At 37.3% G+C, this 17,762-nt stretch overlaps 1 protein-coding gene across 8 annotated transcripts; it reads left to right on the top strand.

Moving 5' to 3' along the window:
- The first annotated feature begins 236 nt into the window (after window positions 1–236).
- SEMA6D (semaphorin 6D) lies at window positions 237–15,996 on the top strand. Of its 8 annotated transcripts, none has more exons than XM_067555815.1 (18): window positions 237–541; window positions 898–1,009; window positions 1,958–2,018; window positions 2,110–2,172; window positions 2,261–2,362; window positions 2,615–2,705; window positions 2,981–3,100; window positions 3,599–3,687; window positions 4,424–4,641; window positions 4,750–4,881; window positions 5,091–5,246; window positions 5,353–5,526; window positions 6,247–6,387; window positions 6,483–6,560; window positions 7,488–7,549; window positions 7,909–7,965; window positions 9,764–9,931; window positions 12,365–15,996. In XM_067555815.1, exons 1-18 carry the CDS (start codon window positions 433–435, stop codon window positions 13,666–13,668), a joined length of 3,237 nt encoding a protein of 1,078 aa, XP_067411916.1. In that variant the 5' UTR covers window positions 237–432; the 3' UTR covers window positions 13,669–15,996. The 8 variants fall into 8 exon arrangements, with proteins under 8 accessions (XP_067411916.1, XP_067411915.1, XP_067411918.1 ...); XM_067555814.1 differs by having other exon boundaries at window positions 7,458–7,549; XM_067555817.1 differs by lacking the exon at window positions 7,909–7,965.
- Window positions 15,997–17,762: the final 1,766 nt, after the last annotated feature.

Here is a 17,762-nt window from a genome sequence, read left to right as displayed (position 1 = left end):
GGGCTTTATTGGCTGACATTCAATAATGGGGGAAGGGAAAGAGTGCAGTTTAATTAAAATTCTAATCCCAATTTTAACAGTGTTCGCACCAAGTCAGCAGCCTGCATGTATCCTTGTGATCTAGCTGGGATGACATTCATCAGCTACCTCTAAAATGCCTCTAAATTCAACTAAAAATTAGCAAACGTCAATACGGTTCACAAAAGCTTTAGTCAGCGTTGTCACGTAGCGGTTGTGTGTCAACATACACAAAGGGGTCTTTCATAAAAACTAGTTTACTCCACCACTGCTAATATTCAAATAAAAAAAATCTCTCTCCAGTGAGGTCACTTTTATTGTCCCTCCTGTAGTATTGAAACCTCCTTGACACATTTCTGTTTTACAGGTAGTTAAATAGTATTACCAAGAAGCTGGTGCTATTTTTCACCAACCATGAGGCTGCCTCTGCTTTGTGCCTGTGTGATGCTATTGACTGTGTCCCAGTCCCTAGCTGTCAGCTTTCCTGAAGACGATGACCCTATTAATATTGTCGACTACCATTGTAAGTGACCTGCAAATTGCTTACCTTTAAAACACTAGACGCTTGTTTTTTTTAACTGAAATTTTAATTAACACGTAGACATATAAAATGTTTATTCTTTTGCAAATGTCTTCTTTATCACATTTATTTACTTGCTCTAACTCTTTTTAAAAAAAGCAATCAGAAATACTGCAATAATTTCAGTAAAAAGAACATTTGTTGACATTGGCCACCTTTTATTCATTCATATTCAAGACATTACTTGAGGAATTTAGTTTAAACCCTTCTACACCTAGTATATACTGCTAATCAATGCTGTATATTGATTCTTTAGCTCTGTAATCCTGAGTGATGGTGTAGCCCATTTTTACTTGCAGATTCAAGGCAATATCCAGTATTTAAAGGACGCCCTTCAGGTAATGAATCTCAACACAGGCTGGACTTTCAACTGATGTTGAAAATTCGAGACACACTTTATATCGCTGGCAGGTAATTTTCCTGTAGTCAGTTTATTAGATTTAAATTCTTTTTTCTCTTTGTTTGGCATTAATGTGGGCAATTTGTTAAAATAATCTTCTGCAGACTATGACCAAAAATTAGAATTGGGGTGGAGGGGAACCTTCAGAGAAATAAACAGTATCCATGCCCCATATATAAAAATTGGATTTGAAGGCCGAAGGCAGCAATATGTTGCTGCAGTTATGCTAAATCATTTTCCTTCTTTTACATTACAGCCCTGATTAAAATGTTTCCTAATCACTTTAAACTTGGAATGACACTTCAGGGATATAAGAAAAGAGTCTAAAACTTTTGAACGTTGACACACTGATCTGGGCTTGGACAACATGTGATAGATAAGAGCTGAATAGCTGAAAAACATAGATGTTATCTGAAACCACTACACTGACTGGAACCAAAAATGCCCAAAGTTGACCTCCTTGTGTTAGACAAGAAAATCCATAAGGGCTTCAAAATATATTCTTTGTCTAACAAGTGTCCTAATAAATAGATCTATAACAAACATAGGCATGCATTTCATTAGGATGTGCACCCATGATCTTTATCAGGGGTGTCAAACTCAATTCCACCGGCGGGCCACATTTGAATTACCTGCCGGCAGAATTCTCACCACGTTCTAGTCTCTGCCGCGAAATGTCATGAGGAGCGCTATTTCGGCGGCAGATCCCAGATGGCGTGTTCCCATCCGCTACTAAATCTCCCAGCTCCTTCTTTTTTGGTGGCAGCTAGCGGGGTCTTGCCGTCCACCGAGAAATTGCGCACCATCCACTCTTTTCAGTGGCAGCTCTACCCTCCCGCAGGCCGTATGTTTCAAACACCCGGCACACCCCGTGCGCATGCCTATGATAGCAAAACCATGCAGACATTGAAAATATTCGTGCATTCGCTTAGTGTGTCTTATTCTCTTGTTTGCAATAGGGATCAGGTTTATACTGTAAATTTAAATGACGTTCCTAAGACAGAAGTTACTCCAAGCAAGGTGAGTAGATGTAAGGAAATTGATTTGATTTTTTTTTTTTAAGGAATTTTCAGGACAAGATGTAAACTTTTATTTGATTTGATTTAAACAGAAATTAACCTGGAGATCCAGACAGCAGGACAGAGAGAACTGCGCCATGAAAGGCAAACACAAAGTATGTTAATCATATACAGAGCAGCAAATGTAATACTATTAATTGCAGGTGTGAAATCTGGTTTTAATAAAAGTTTTTATTTTTTCAGGATGAATGCCATAACTTTATTAAAGTCTTTGTTCCCAGAAATGATGATATGGTGTTTGTCTGTGGTACAAATGCTTTTAACCCCATGTGCAGATACTACTGGGTAAGTGCATTAAATAATATGCCATTAATCTGTTATTGTATAGGTTTGCAAAGTAGTTGTGTTGTGATGGTTAAACTTTTTGGTGTGGGTGTGTGTTTGCAGAATGCTTCTTTTCTTGAGTATTATGCAATATTAGATAAAAATGCATAGAAACCATCATATAGAGTTAAGGTATATGTAAAAGTAATGTTACTCCTTCATGGTGGAATGTAGACCAGAAAGGATACCACCACCTTTATTTTTCTTCTCTAGCTGAATACGTTAGAGTATGACGGAGAGGAAATTAGCGGATTGGCAAGATGCCCATTTGATGCCAGACAAACCAATGTTGCCCTCTTTGCTGGTAAGAATTTTTGCTGTAACCAATCTCAATGATTAATGATGCAGAAGGTGCCAGAGGGCTTTAAAAGAAAGCACAGAGAAGCTGCAGGTGTCAACGTGCCTCAGATTCTAAGATTACATTAAAGGGTCTCAGAAGGATTAGAAGCTAAATTGTTAAAATTTAGGTTAGAGTAAATTTGGGGAGAGTGGCAGTACAAAGAGAGAAGATTATAGGCTCGTCAGAATTCTATGTATTATTAATGGCCCATTAATACCACATTTTGACTCTTGTTTTAGATGGAAAGTTGTATTCAGCAACAGTAGCAGATTTTTTGGCAAGTGATGCTGTTATTTATCGCAGCATGGGAGATGGATCTGCACTGAGAACAATAAAATACGATTCCAAATGGATAAAAGGTAATTGTGAAAAAATTATTTTCCTGTGTATGTGACAGATGTAATTTTATTGGCCTTGAGGATCAAATGTATCATAGCATGTATGTTTTGATATAAACACTGTGTTAATGTATATGCAATGTTTGGTATAGCAAGATCAAAATGATAAGAAAGCAACTTTGTGCTGATAAAGCACAATCTTTGTTTAAAATGTAAGGGTTCCCCCCCACACACTCACAGTTAAATAGGTTAATGAATGAATCTGTAGTAACAAAGACCTTCACTGTAATACAATTCCTTCGAGGCCTTTTTACAGTCCATTAGCTGACATTAAAGACTATAAATTCATTTAAGCTTGAATGCACCCATATTTGGACTTCCTAAAGTGTTTTGAATATTGGAGTTCACTTTAGTTGGTATGTAACTAAGGGAAAGCCTTTAAGTCATGCATAGCAGTCAGTGTCTATTACTTATTGAATGGTTTTAGGTAAACAGCTTTCTCTTCATTCTTTCTTACAGAACCACATTTCCTCCATGCCATAGAATATGGCAACTATGTTTATTTCTTCTTTCGAGAAATTGCTGTAGAGCATAATAATTTAGGCAAGGTAGGTATATAAAGTCAGTGTGTCACAATCAGCTATGAAGTATCAAAAAATCTTATCAGGGTGAGATATGGTTGTCATGGAAAATAGCCTCAGCAACAAGTTTAGTTTACAACATACTGTATGAACTGGTATAATGTTGATACAGTTTTTTCATCCTTATAATTGTCAGAACAGGCAGACCAATGTATAATGTAGCTGGAACTTTAAAATCCTTAAAGCTTTTTACATTCTCCCTGTCCTGTTGTTAACAAAGTTCTCTACAGATATCCTTTAGCATTGCCATTTCCTTAATGCAGGAAATTAGCACATACTCTGCTTATGCCTACTGTTAAAAAAAAACGGGGAGGGTTCAAAAGATAGTTCCCTAATACCTCTAGATAATGAATATTTTAGTCATACTAATGCAGTGTATGATACTTCTGCTTCACCATGGAAGGATAGTCTATAGTAAATTATTAAACCATTTACACGTGGTTAATTAAAGACTTTAAATCTCACTAACTATGATTTTAGAGGTGGAGGCAAGGCTAGCAGTGTTGTGTTGGCTCAGTGATGCATTAAAATGCTTATGCACTAGCAACTAAACGTTGTTTGCTTTCTTCCTTTCTGTCCAGACTCAGAAAAGCAGCTATAGAGCCGCAATGTTCCTGTTAACAAAATTATCCTTGGAAAATAGGGGTATTTTTCATAGCATTTCATAAGCTAGTCTTTTCTTTGCCTTTTGTTTCCTGTACAGGCTGTGTATTCCCGTGTGGCACGTATATGCAAAAATGACATGGGTGGTTCCCAAAGAGTACTGGAAAAACACTGGACTTCATTTCTAAAAGCTCGGCTCAACTGTTCTGTTCCTGGGGATTCATTTTTCTACTTTGATGTTCTGCAGTCTGTCACAGACATAATAGAAATCAATGGAGTTCCTACTGTTGTCGGTGTATTCACCACACAGCTTAACAGGTGAGAGAGGAGCAACCGAACATCAAAAGAAGTTCTCCAGTTCCCTGTTACAGCTAAGATTGCTGCAAGAATTCAGACTACAATGGCACCGGTTTTTTTATTTTACAGCATCCCTGGTTCAGCAGTGTGCGCTTTCAGCATGGATGACATTGAGAAAGTATTCAAAGGGAGATTTAAAGAACAAAAGACTCCGGACTCTGTTTGGACAGCTGTACCTGAAGAAAAAGTACCTAAGCCAAGGTAGAAGATTCTTGCTCGTGACACAATAATATTATTCCTGTAAATTGCTACCTTTAAGTCAATGACACATTGGAGAGTCTAGTCTAGAAGCAGCAGTTTTCACTTGGACCATAAGTATTCTCATCAGCTGCCTGCCCTGCTCTTTCAGAATGCTTACCTTTTCTCATTAACAAAAATATTGAGAGAAAAAAATGTTGCTTTTTTTTCAGACCAGGCTGCTGTGCAAAACATGGTCTAGCAGAGGCTTACAAAACCTCCATTGATTTCCCAGATGAAACCCTATCCTTCATCAAATCCCATCCGCTGATGGATTCTGCCGTTCCATCAGTCATTGAGGAGCCCTGGTTCACAAAGACACGGGTCAGGTATGACACCTTTGTGAAGTAAGTCACATCTGTACATTAAAAAAAAAAACAGAAAGAAACCTACTTCTGAAAGCTAATGAATGATGTGCCTTTTTTATTTTGGTAGATATAGATTGACTGCTGTTGCTGTAGACCATTCTGCTGGCCCCTACCAAAACTACACAGTCATATTTGTTGGTTCTGAAGCAGGAGTGGTGCTTAAAATCTTGGCAAAGACCAGACCTTTTTCTTTGAATGACAGCGCATTACTGGAAGAGATTGATGCGTATAATCATGCAAAGTAGGTATTATTTTATGAGAACTGCTCTCCAGAATATCAAATATATTCCAGTATATATCTCATTTAGTCATTTTCTTCTTGTGGCCTAACTAGTAGTGAGGTTTTTTCTTTTGTGCCATCTTTTGCGAGTAACAAAGAGTATTTTAATTCCATGCCTGTTAAGTCATTGATGCAATCTAGTTACTCTGCAAGTAGATAAATCCTTTCTTCTGCATACCAAACACCAGTACTATACAGTGTTAGCTTAGCTCAGGAGTTCCTCTAAAGAATTTTAGTGTTCAGTGGTAAATAAAATAATCACTAATGAAATAAAGATTGTTGTTCTGTAAGCAAAAAATTTGAGGAGGGCCATGTGAAGTGTTCCATTTGAAATCCAAATGGACCCAGTGCAGGTTTTTAAATTCTGCTCTAAGACAGGTGGTATTAGACATAGTGAGATCACAAAGCTAGTGGGTTTGGAGTTGTCCTACAGAGGTCACAGACCATAGGGCCAAAAAACTGCTCTAATAATTCTTAGGTTGTATGGAGATCACCCTACAAACTAGAGTGATTTTTACTGATTTGTAAGCATTTCCGAAGCAGTAGTAATTGTTGAGCATACTGTTTTCAGATCCTATACAGCTGTAATTGACTGACAAATCAAAAATTTTTCCAATGTAAGCTTTACACAGGACACTTTAGTTATATCAATAACCATTTCATATGACTTTTATCAAACAGGTGTAATGCAGAGAGTGAAGAGGACAGAAAAGTAATTTCCCTTCAGTTGGATAAAGAACACCATGCTTTATTTGTGGCATTCTCCAGTTGTGTTATTAGAATTCCCCTCAGTCGCTGTGAGCGTCATGGATCATGTAAAAAGTAAGCCTACATTCCTGAACTCTCCCATAAAATAAGGGCACAGCAATCTCTGGTGATGGAAGAAACATCATTTTCTCTGGTTTGGTCTTGCACAGGTCTTGTATTGCTGCACGAGACCCCTACTGTGGCTGGCTAGACCACGGGACATGCGGAAGAGTGAAACCTGGCATGTTGTAAGTGCTATTTTTATAACCAGCCCAATGCGCCTGTAGTAGGTTACAGCGTGTGTTTTATATACACTATATGCACATTTATAATATATATGTGCATGCACTCATTCACTAAATCTCCTTTTAGTAATGCTCTAAAAATACTATATTTCTCTTAGTATATATAAGAAAACAGAATGCTAAATTCTGGTCCATTTCTGTAGTCTTTAATTAGGGAAAACTTTGATTTCAGTATGTATGTTACCTGTGTAAGTACAGTCAGACCCATAGAGAGGGCAACCTGGAGCATGAAAGACAGATTATTGATCATGAGCAGTATCAATTTAGCAAAGAGATTACAATATTCTAGTAACTCACTTGGAGGAGATCACAACCATCAAGAATGCATTTAGACTTGGATTATTTCCTCTGTTATTTGCACATGCTCATAACTACCTGGGGAAAAGTCTCCTCTACAGCCTAAATTTCTATGTTTGTCTCAACTTCTTGGATTATTAGAATGAAATTTGCTAACTTGATTTTTACAAAGGTGAAAGTATATTTTATGGCAGAAAACATATAAGATGTTTCCACAGCCAATCCGTACCTATTGATGCTTTCCAAAGGCATTTTGCAGCATCAGGCCCTTGGAGCACATTGAATTACCAATTATAATGTTAAATGCGATATTTATAATGGGTCCAATATTGCCATTTGATAGGCATGCACAACTCCAGTTAAAACAAGAGTGGTTGTAATGTACGTAAGTTAAAGGCTAGTGTGAGAATTTCGTTTATTTCTTGGTGTACGTGCTTAAAAATTTAAAGCTTTAACATAATTTTTGTATTTAATATAGTGTGTGTCTGGTTTATGCTTTCAGAAGAAAATCATTTGTTTCCCTACTAATGCTATTAATTGCAGGTTCTCTTTGTTTGTTTCATACAACCACAGCATTGGAGGCTATGAGCAAGACATAGACTATGGCAATACAGGCCAGCTTGGGGACTGCCATGGTAAGATACAGTCATTGCTGCTAATTTATAATGTGTCAACAGTAGTTTGTGGCCATGCCTCACTGTGGATGTTAAATTTATGATGAGCTGTTCAGTGACACCCTGCACACACCAGCTAGTATTACCACGAACAGTCACACAGCTGAGCTATTTGGTCGTGGGTGGCAGAGATGTTTTACCTCCTCCCTTCCCATTCCCCACTTTGCTATCAACTCCAAGGAGCAATAAGGTATTGAACAATTTCCCTTTTTTGATAATGGAACGTATTTTCTTTTTTATTTTCAGTTACTCAGGTCTTAAAATCTTTTGCTTTCTTTTGGTTACTTTTCACTGATTACTTGTTCCTTTAATTCTTTTAGAAATTTTGCCTACTACAACTACACCAGATTACAAAATATTTGGCGACCCAACATCTGGTTAGTTTTTTTTAATTTTTTTGAATTAATGACCTTTTCTTTCCTTCAGTTCAGCATTTTCAGCCCTTTTTTCCCTTCCTTTTGCGCAGTTGGCAAGCCTTCATTTTTGTGCTTTTACTCATGTTCCCACTGATGGTAAAGATAGCTGGACTCTTCTCACTCAGCACTTCACCCTGTGTAGCCGCATGTTAACAGCTCATTATTTATTGAAACATATCCTTTATTAAAGAGCCTGATTAACATAGATGACATCTTCACTGCTCGAAAGTCCACTGAGCTTTACTCTTTCTCCCACTCATGCATTTGTGAATGCCCCTGCCATGCATCTCTAGTAGATGGATGGCAAAAGCTCATCATCTTCCTTCTTTTTTCCTCTACCTCCCCCCCCACCATCTTATGAAGCAAATACACATTTTCTAGAAATGTTTCAATAATTTATGCTAATGTTAATCATTTAACATCAACAAACTGTGTAGCAGAACAAGGGCTATAGCACACTGATGCTGGAGTAGAGACTTTGGTGCAGTGTCGTCACGGCCTTTCTCCTTTCAGCATTTTTTCCCACAGCATTTTCACTGAAAACCCCTATTTTCCTGGAATATAGGAGCCAATGCTGCTTTGTTGAATTCAATAGTAAAACCATTATTGACTTCGACTGGAGCACCATCAAGCCCTTATTTTCTGGAGTCTGGTCCAGACTGAAACTTGGTCTCTGGGGTTTCAGCCACGGGCCATTGCGGTTTGCCAAATCTGAAGGATATCCATGTGATTGTTTAAATTGGGGGAATGCAACACATTTTGTGGTTTGGTTTCTGACGGTATTTGCATTTCTGCAGCTCACCCAGGGGGCTGTGTTTGATAGACAAATAGTTTGCAGATTTATTTGTCCATAATATAAATCATGGTGTAAATTTAGGGGGAGGAGGGAAATGAGCTTATTACTTGAAAGTGCTGCTTTATTTGCATTAAAGTTTACTTCATTGATTAAACTTTCAGTCTGATTTGTTAGGACACAGACATAATGAACCTACTATTCAAGCCCTGAATTAGCACGTATTTGAGTGCTTACTTTTCTAAGGCAAATCCCTGATTGCAGGCACACCTGGCTAAATCTGTCTACCTTTGTGTGCACAAATTAGAGATTTGCTCATGCAAAGTAGTCTCTCTGTAGACTATTAGGCTCACTAGATCTGCTGATCATGTGTATTACCACATAAGCCATAATGACTTTATACACTAAATTCATTATTAAAAAGGATCTAGACAGCACAGTTCCTTAGGAGCCATTACAATAGAAGGGATAAAAATGTGAATTTTCTGCAACTGGTGCCTGTAACAGCTCTAACAGAGCTGATCTGTTCTCTCAGGAATATTTAGTCTTTTGGCCTCTTACAAGGTCACTAATACACATTTTTTTAAGAGATTTTTAGAAGATGGTGAAATAAAATAAACAGCTTGACTAAATGTAAACAATACAGCAATGAAGTAGAATAAGTTGTGCATTCTCCCTTCACCCCCCCTCCCCCCCCCACCCCAGTTGCTTACAATAACTTCCACACTGCCTTCCTTTTAACTTTCCTGGCTTTTGAACAACAGCCCGAACGTTATTTAATGTATTATTTGTACTTTTAATCTAATTTTTGGCAGCCCTGTGTACTTCTTGAAGTGTAGGTCATATATTGCCCTGACATGTAACTCCCATTAAATGCCTTCTCCAGCTATAATTTAGAAATATCACGAAATAGTGAGGAAAGCCTGTTTGTAATACACATTAATAAAAATCTGTTTGCCACCACAGACATGGAGTTATCCTCAGCTTCCATTACCACACTGGCAAGTATCCCAGTTATATCACCTAAAGTGATTGGTTCCTGGAAACCTAAAGTGACTGGCTCTCGGAAATTTGTAGTTCAAGATGACCCAAACACTTCTGACTATTCTGATCCATTATCAGGTGTCCCAAAGGGTAAGGCCTTACCAGGGAATACATTACAGCTGAGTGGAAACCTGATAGTTACAGTTAAAATTTTGAAAATCCTGGGTCTAGCATCATTTGAATATGTTTATACTATTTCCTGTGAATATACAGAAAGTGCAATCACAGTTCTCTTGCCTACTTTGCCCACACATACTAAGTGATGTTCATAGCTTGGAAAACTCCAGCTGAAGTCAGCAGGAATTCTGGATGCATAGCAAATATAAATTCAAGCTTTACATCAGGCGGTTGGTTACTGGAGCTGGGTGACATTTTTCAGATGAAACTTTCACTAAAAGAAGCAGATTCAGGTCAACCAAAATATTTTACAAATTCAGGTTGATTTCCCTGCTGTGGTGTGGTTAAATAAAATAAACATCCCCAAAAAAGCAAAATTTTTGTTTCAAAAACTTTTTAAATGAAACATTTTCAATTTTAACAACAACTTTTTGCTGTGAAACTTTATTTTAAAAATACACAAAGTATTTTAAAATGCTTAAATTAAACAAAGCTTTGATCAATCCAAAAATTTATTTATTACACTTTTTGGTTTACCAAAAGTTTTGAAAAATTGTCACAAGCTTGACCCAGAACAATTTTTTCCCCTCCAATTTTTCCAAATGGCCAAGGAACTGAAAAACCAGTTATTTGCCCCTCTCTATGGGTTAGAGAACAGAAATAGTTCTAGAGCTTGGATAAAACTACTGGTCTCCCAGCCGAACAGACAGTGCTTTGGCTAATGTTTAAAGGCAAATTCTAAAGTACAATGTAAGAGTCCATGTGTATGTGGACAAAACTGCTTAGGAGAGGTCCAAGGCTGTACTTGAACACCCAAAACTCCCATTCTGTTCAGTGGGCTTGCAAGGAATGCAGGCTCAGGTTTGAGATTCAATCTGCTGAAATTAAGCTTTGGACAGAGGCGTAAGAGCTTGCACTCAGACAGCTGTGTAGAGCCCCTCCATACACACTCCCTACTCATCTGAAAACTAAAAAAATTGTGACGTCTGATTTCATATATTACATTCAATTACCTTCTGTTGCCTTTCCTTTCAATCAAGTGAAAGATCGAATAGGCTGTTACAGAAACAAAGAATTCAGATGGGCAAAACATTACTACAATCAACACAGCCAAAACGTCAAATGAGACTTTTATTGGTACTTATTATATCCTGGTGACAGACATGTTTGCACAATTCTGCTTTTATTGAAAATGTCACAAGCCAAGAAAAGATCCTCAATTCTCCAAGTCATGAAAATATATCAGGTTTCCTATCAGCCATTATGGCAGTTCATTTGTAATTTTAATTTGTTTCAGTTGTTTTCAGTTTTGTTTTGCTTTAAGTCAGTATGTTTTTGGTCCTAATTTGCTCTTGTTTCTTATTCACATTCTGTGACATTTCTATTTTTGAACCTTTACTCCTCTCTCCTTTCCTCTTCTGCACAACAACGCCATTAAAACCTATAACCCTGAACATTAACAATGATCAGAAAGCCTTGCCTCTGACAAAAGTCAATCTATTCCTACAATCTCACTCTTCTTCCTGTTAGCTTCCCCTGGGATAGTTAACAGAATTACTTTTGAAAACTAACCGTCTTAATTGCAAAATGTCTGTGGTTGCTTTGAAAACAAAACCCCAAAAATCTAAGAGATACTATGCTAATATGTGAATTACAAACTAATCCAATATTCATTCTTCTTCTAGATTTTAACAAACTAATACTTTTTATTAATCATGTACTTTTAAATGATATGCAATGTGGAATGTTCATTACTGACTAAAGAACAGGAAAATACATGAACAAAGTAGTGTAATTGTAAAAAATATAAATAATCATGCAGAGTACGGTATTCTAAGGATAGCAGAGTATGAAAGTATTAGTTCATATGTTTTTCGCAGTATTTTCATATTTATAACACTGCAATATGTACATTATTTAGTTTTACATAATATTTGCATAATCCTGTCTCTTTTGATTTATGAGTTCAGCACGAAATTGAGAGAGAAATTCCTCCATGAGTTATTAAATGCAGTCTGGCAGAGTAGCACCTTCTAACCCCAATTTTCCAGCAGAAATAGTTAATGTTAATAACATACAAACCACTATTTGTGAGCCTTAAAGGATATTTGGGGACATACAGACACTTGACCAATACAGTATATAACTAGATGTAATTTGGGGAAAGAAACACTGACAAGCTTTTCTCATTATCAAATGAAGTGAAGAGGCTCTATTTGTACTGCTCGATAACAGCATATAAATTTTATTTAGAAAATTTACACTCTCCGATGTGATAGAGGATAGAATCCAGAAACACTCATCTAATTTTATATATCTTTGTCCTTCACCACGGCAGGCAACCTTTATTTTGGATTGCATGAGTTGACGTACATTATTTTAACCTATCACGTATGTTTGTTGCAGGTGTAAGGTGGGAAGTACAGTCAGGAGACGCCAATCAAATGGTACACATGAACGTCCTGATCACTTGCGTCTTTGCTGCTTTTGTCCTGGGAGCCTTCCTTGCAGGAGTGGCCGTTTACTGTTACCGAGATATATTTGTACGGAAATCCAGAAAAATACACAAAGATGCAGAATCTGCTCAGTCTTGTACAGACTCCAGTGGAAGTTTTGCTAAACTGAATGGGTTATTTGATAGTCCTGTCAAGGAATATCAGCAAAACATTGATTCACCTAAACTGTACACAAATCTTTTGAGTAGCAGAAAAGAACTGCCACCGAATGGTGATACAAAGTCCATGATAATGGACCACAGAGGCCAGCCTCCAGAATTAGCTGCACTTCCTACTCCTGAATCCACACCAGTACTGCAACAAAAGACACTGCAGGTAATGAAGAGTCAGTCAGAGAAGGCGCATAGCAACCTCAATGCTTCAAGAAAAGAAACCTCTCTAAAAAGTCCTCAGTTTTTTCCTTCCAGTCCCCCACCCCATTCTCCATTAAGTCATGGACATATTCCCAGTGCTATTGTTCTTCCCAATGCAACCCATGACTACAACACATCTTTCTCAAATTCTAATGCGCATAAAGCAGACAAAAAGATGCAAAATATTGATCACCCACTGACAAAACCGTCAAGCAAGAGAGACCACAGGAGATCTGTTGATTCCAGGAACACCCTGAATGATTTTCTGAAACATTTAAACGAAACGCCTAATAATCCCAAATCAATTATGGGAGACATTCAAGTGGCTCGCCAGACTTTAATGATGGATCCAATGGGAAATATGTCTGAGATTCCCCCTAAAGTTCCTAACAGGGAGGCATCTTTGTACTCTCCTCCATCTACTCTTCCACGAAATAGTCCAACAAAACGGGTGGATGTCCCTACTACCCCAGCAGTACCAATGACCTCTTTAGAAAGACAAAGGGGCTATCACAAAAATCCTTCACAAAGGCATTCAATATCTGCCCTTCCTAAAAACTTAAACTCACCAAATGGTGTTTTGTTATCCAGACAGCCTAGCATTAACCGCGGGGGGTACATGCCTCCTGCTACAGGCACAAAGATGGACTACATGCAAGGGACGCCAGTCAGCGTTCACCTACAGCCTTCTTTATCCAGACAAAGCAGTTACACAAGCAATGGAACCCTTCCTCGCACAGGGATAAAGAGGACACCATCCATAAAACCTGACGTGCCACCAAAACCCTCATTCGTTCCTCAAACAACTTCAGTCAGACCACTGAACAAATACAGCTACTAGGAATTGTATATTCTATTAGTGTGTGGTATTGACCTGTACAGGTTGTGGGAGAGACATAAGACAGAGACTTGCTTGTAATTAGAGAGAACAAAGTGGCCAAAGAAACTGTCTTTACTTCAGCAACATCTATGTCTTGCCACACATTGCTACAGCAAGACTTGCTAAAATAAACAAAGAAAGGTGCTGGTCATTACATTTCTTTTGTTTGGAGCTAAGGAGACATGTAGCACAACGGGAGTGGGGCTACTTTACTGTTCTAACTAGCTGATAAAATACTTGGAAAAATCTGTAAGCAATTACTTGAAAATGGGTTCCATTTTAGACTGCCATTATGGGTGGTCTTCCCATTAAATGTGAACACTTTAGTATGTATGCATTCACCTTGCCTCTTGCACAAATGTCAGAAAAGGGTAATGTCTCAATGAATAGCTGGGTTAATAAGCAATTTGCTGAAATTCAGTCTCTGGCCCAACAGTAGCATTGTTTGTTTCCATGTTTGGCGTTTTGTTTATGCCACAGATAAAGCTGTGTGTGTGTGTATGTATATGTGTGTGTGTGTGTGTGTGTATTGTACACACTAGGTGGTACTTAGATTGCCATTGCATCTTTTATGCTGTGGAACTGTTTACATTGATCATGACTGAACAAACAAATGACTCTCTTCCTTCTGCAGTCCATTGGGTTCAGTTTGGAGATAGCAAGAGAGGAACTGTGCATCTCAGTCAGCGTTCCAGATAATAAGCATTGCTGAATTTGTAACCCAATGAAAGAGTACAAATGCATTAATTCTAAAATAACTTAATTATGCTGCTATTGATTCAGATCTGTACATTTCAAATCTAGTGTTTTGGGGTGAGATGGGGAGAATCTCACTGTATTTCCACAGTTCCTCCATTCAATACCTGGCCACTGTGAATTTGAGCCCCTGTAGTTCTCATTGAGGGCAGCTAATCTAGAACACACCAGGCAATGCCTGTATAATAAAAGATTACCTTTTTGTTGCATTTAATAACATCCTACACTCTAATAGACCCTTGTCAATATAAAGGAAGCAGCACTAATTGGCTGGCAGAAGCAGTCTGTGAAAACTCAACTGTAGTGCAATCAATTTGTTTATGTTGTGTCATGTAAGTATTTTCTTCAAAGTCATGCAGGTAATGACGATATTCTGTAAATATTATGTGTGAGTTTACCTGAATCTGTGCATTTTGTGCCTTATTCATGCGAATGATAAAAGTACTAAGAAAATCTGTCAAGTGTCCTCAATACAGCACATCATATTTTCTGAGCGCCAGTTGTAATTCTCTTAACAAGCACCCAAAAAAAGATAAAAAGCAGGAATAATTAATGGTAAATAAAGGCAGCCTACAATTCAAGAAGACAGCAGTATTAAATCACCTTGCCATGATAAGCATTCCACTGAACAGATACAATGTGAAATCAAATGAGGTTTCTAGGGTAATGGAACACCTGCTAAAGTTGGCTAAACCATTTAGTCGGTTTTACAGTATCCACTTGCAGCTGAAGTTCAGCACAGGTGGCTGTTTTAGCTTGCAAACTACAGACTACTACATTGTTCATTGACCATAACCATAGAAATAACCATGGCAGAGGAATACTTATTAATTAGTAAGACAAATCCCTTCAGTCAGTTTCAGAGATGAAGAAGATTTAGATTATATGTCAAGGAAGAGAAAAGGCTAGTCTGAAAAGTAGATCACTATTACAAAACATAGAATAAAGAATAGAACTTGTTCCTTTTTATTTCCTCTTTGCTTTCAGGCTGTTTTTGGTCAGGAACTTTTATTTCCTGAGACCTATATATCCATAATCCTGTGATCTCTTTTCCTAAACATTTCAGTATTGCAACTAAAACCCTATAGATTAATAAAAATTAAAAAACAAACTCTACTCAATCAGCAAATGACAGACTGATCTGAATTCACTTTACAAATATTAATACAGACTTGTGTGAAACCGAAACAAATATGTATGAACACTGATATGAACCCTGATAACTTTCTGTAACATTGTGCTGCCTTGTAGATGGTAATGTGAGTTCTATCAGTATTTATGTTGAAATTTCTAACATTCAACCTAGTCATTCTGTTAATTTAATAATAAAAAAATGCTTTATCCATTTGTGCAGATTGTATCTTTTTTAATGGTACGGCATAAAAAGTAACCCTAAAAAAGAAGCTGCTCTATACTAAAGAGTACTTTAACATGTATAGGTATCTTGTAAACTTGTATTGTGGATGTGTAAATAATACGTTCTTTGGGTTTTTAACACCGCATGTAAAGTCAAAATAAAATATTCAAATCTATTGAATGTCTAACATTTTGTTATTGACCATATTTATAAAATGTATTGTCCTTTTGATTAAAGAGAAGGAAAAATTCTGCTTGCTTTTAATAGCTTCATTAAGAAACCACAGAGATATCCCTCATCAGCAGTATTGGGTATCACGCAGCTTGTAAAAGACTGATAGCATGGCACACAGGTATACTTCCGTTTTCATAGTAGTCTCAAAAGCCTTCATGTCCGCATTAGAGAATGAGTGTGTGCAGACAACTGTCAGATTCCTCAGTTAAATTCAAAACAACTGGCATATAAAGGGAAAATGCAATACTGTGTCAGATTAGTCCATATGATTCATTGCACAGATGCATTTAATTTGAAAAACCCACAACACTTCCCCTCTGAAATCTGTACTGTAACTTGATTTCAGGCTTACAGCTGGCAGATTTGCTTCCTGTAAATCTCTCTCTTTAGTATCTAGTAACCCTTCTCTGTTCCATCCCTTATGCAAATACAGCACACTATTAAGAAGGACAGTTTTTCCCACCATATATGATTTGCTATGATTTTCTTTTTCAGATCATTAATAACCTGAAATTACTGTATAAGTTATACAAAGAAAGTGGCACCTAAAAGTAGTTTTACTAAAAGTGTTTTAAAATTTTTTAAACACATTGGGTAAAAAATATAGGATGACAAACCTGGTGACTCAATGCACTTTTTTTAGACCAAAAACCAATGTAGATTTATTTATGGAAGGTTTTAGCTGATATACATTAAATACAGATTTAAATGTGTAACTGCATTTCCCTCATTTGCTCAAAGTATATGCTCCATTGTAAAAGTAACTACAAGACAAAAATGACAGTAAATATACCCAAACTTGTTCCTTAATATACACAACACCTTTTGAAACTTGAGTAATTCTCAGTCAGACAGTAATTGTTAAGAATTATTGAATCAGCATGTAAAATACATTTAGTCCCATACAGTGAGATTTTTTTTCCCCAAAATAGCTTTGTTTATTCTATATCCAAGCCTTCCATCACCACATCTCTTTTTTTTTTAAATATTGAACCTTTCCAGATTTCCCAGAGTAATATGCTGTTTGGTGGTATGTTGTAGAGTGTTACATCGCTGTGAACTCTCCATCCTAGATTCCATAACGGACACCACACACCATACCAACCTGGCAAAATGTTTTATTCAACACTGAAATTAGAAAATTGGGGTACAAAAAAAAGATCCTTTCAAAACTTAATCATTAAAGGAAAAAGTGCCACGATCAAAAGAGACTCCAGCACATCATAGCCAGATCCAAAGCATAATGATGACACAACTGCAGGTTTGGAGTTACTTTGTCTTTTTACCAATGAAGACAAAGCAGTTGTAGATGGGTTCTCTCTCCTGGAAGGGAACTGAATAACCAGGAAGGGTTATCTTGACCTCGAATATTGGGGGTGTGTGTGTGTTTTCAGTGTCTAGAGTGCAATCTCACTTGAAATAAAAATACATGGAGGGATGTAAAAAAAAATATGTAAAGGGTATTGAAGCTGAAAGGCAGAAAGATGCTTTGCTTGGAAAGTGAACTGGGGGGATTGCATTGAGCCCCCAGATTAAATTTTTAATCCTTGGACACATGGTTCCTTCAATCTGGGGACTCAGTGCAAGGGAGAGGCCCAGCACGTTTATCCATCTTTCCTCAGATGTAAGCAATGGAGGGAGTGAAGAGGTTCCTCTTCTCCTTTATGTCCCTCTTTCCCAGTTTCCTGAAGAAAAGAAAAAATGTAGA

Source organism: Emydura macquarii, unplaced genomic scaffold, assembly GCF_026122565.2.
Source record: "Emydura macquarii macquarii isolate MOO-44397 ecotype Brisbane River unplaced genomic scaffold, CSIRO-AGI_Emac_v2 contig_1644, whole genome shotgun sequence".
NCBI lineage: Eukaryota > Metazoa > Chordata > Testudines > Chelidae > Emydura > Emydura macquarii.
This window is presented reverse-complemented; position numbering and strand designations above follow the sequence as displayed.

Coding starts and splice junctions, on each gene's coding strand:
- SEMA6D (XM_067555814.1), top strand. CDS start 433: ATGAGGCTGCCTCTGCTTTGTGCCTGTGTGATGCTATTGACTGTGTCC. Junction 2,019..2,109: donor CAGAAGTTACTCCAAGCAAG/GTGAGTAGATGT, acceptor TGATTTAAACAG/AAATTAACCTGGAGATCCAG. Junction 2,706..2,980: donor CAATGTTGCCCTCTTTGCTG/GTAAGAATTTTT, acceptor CTCTTGTTTTAG/ATGGAAAGTTGTATTCAGCA.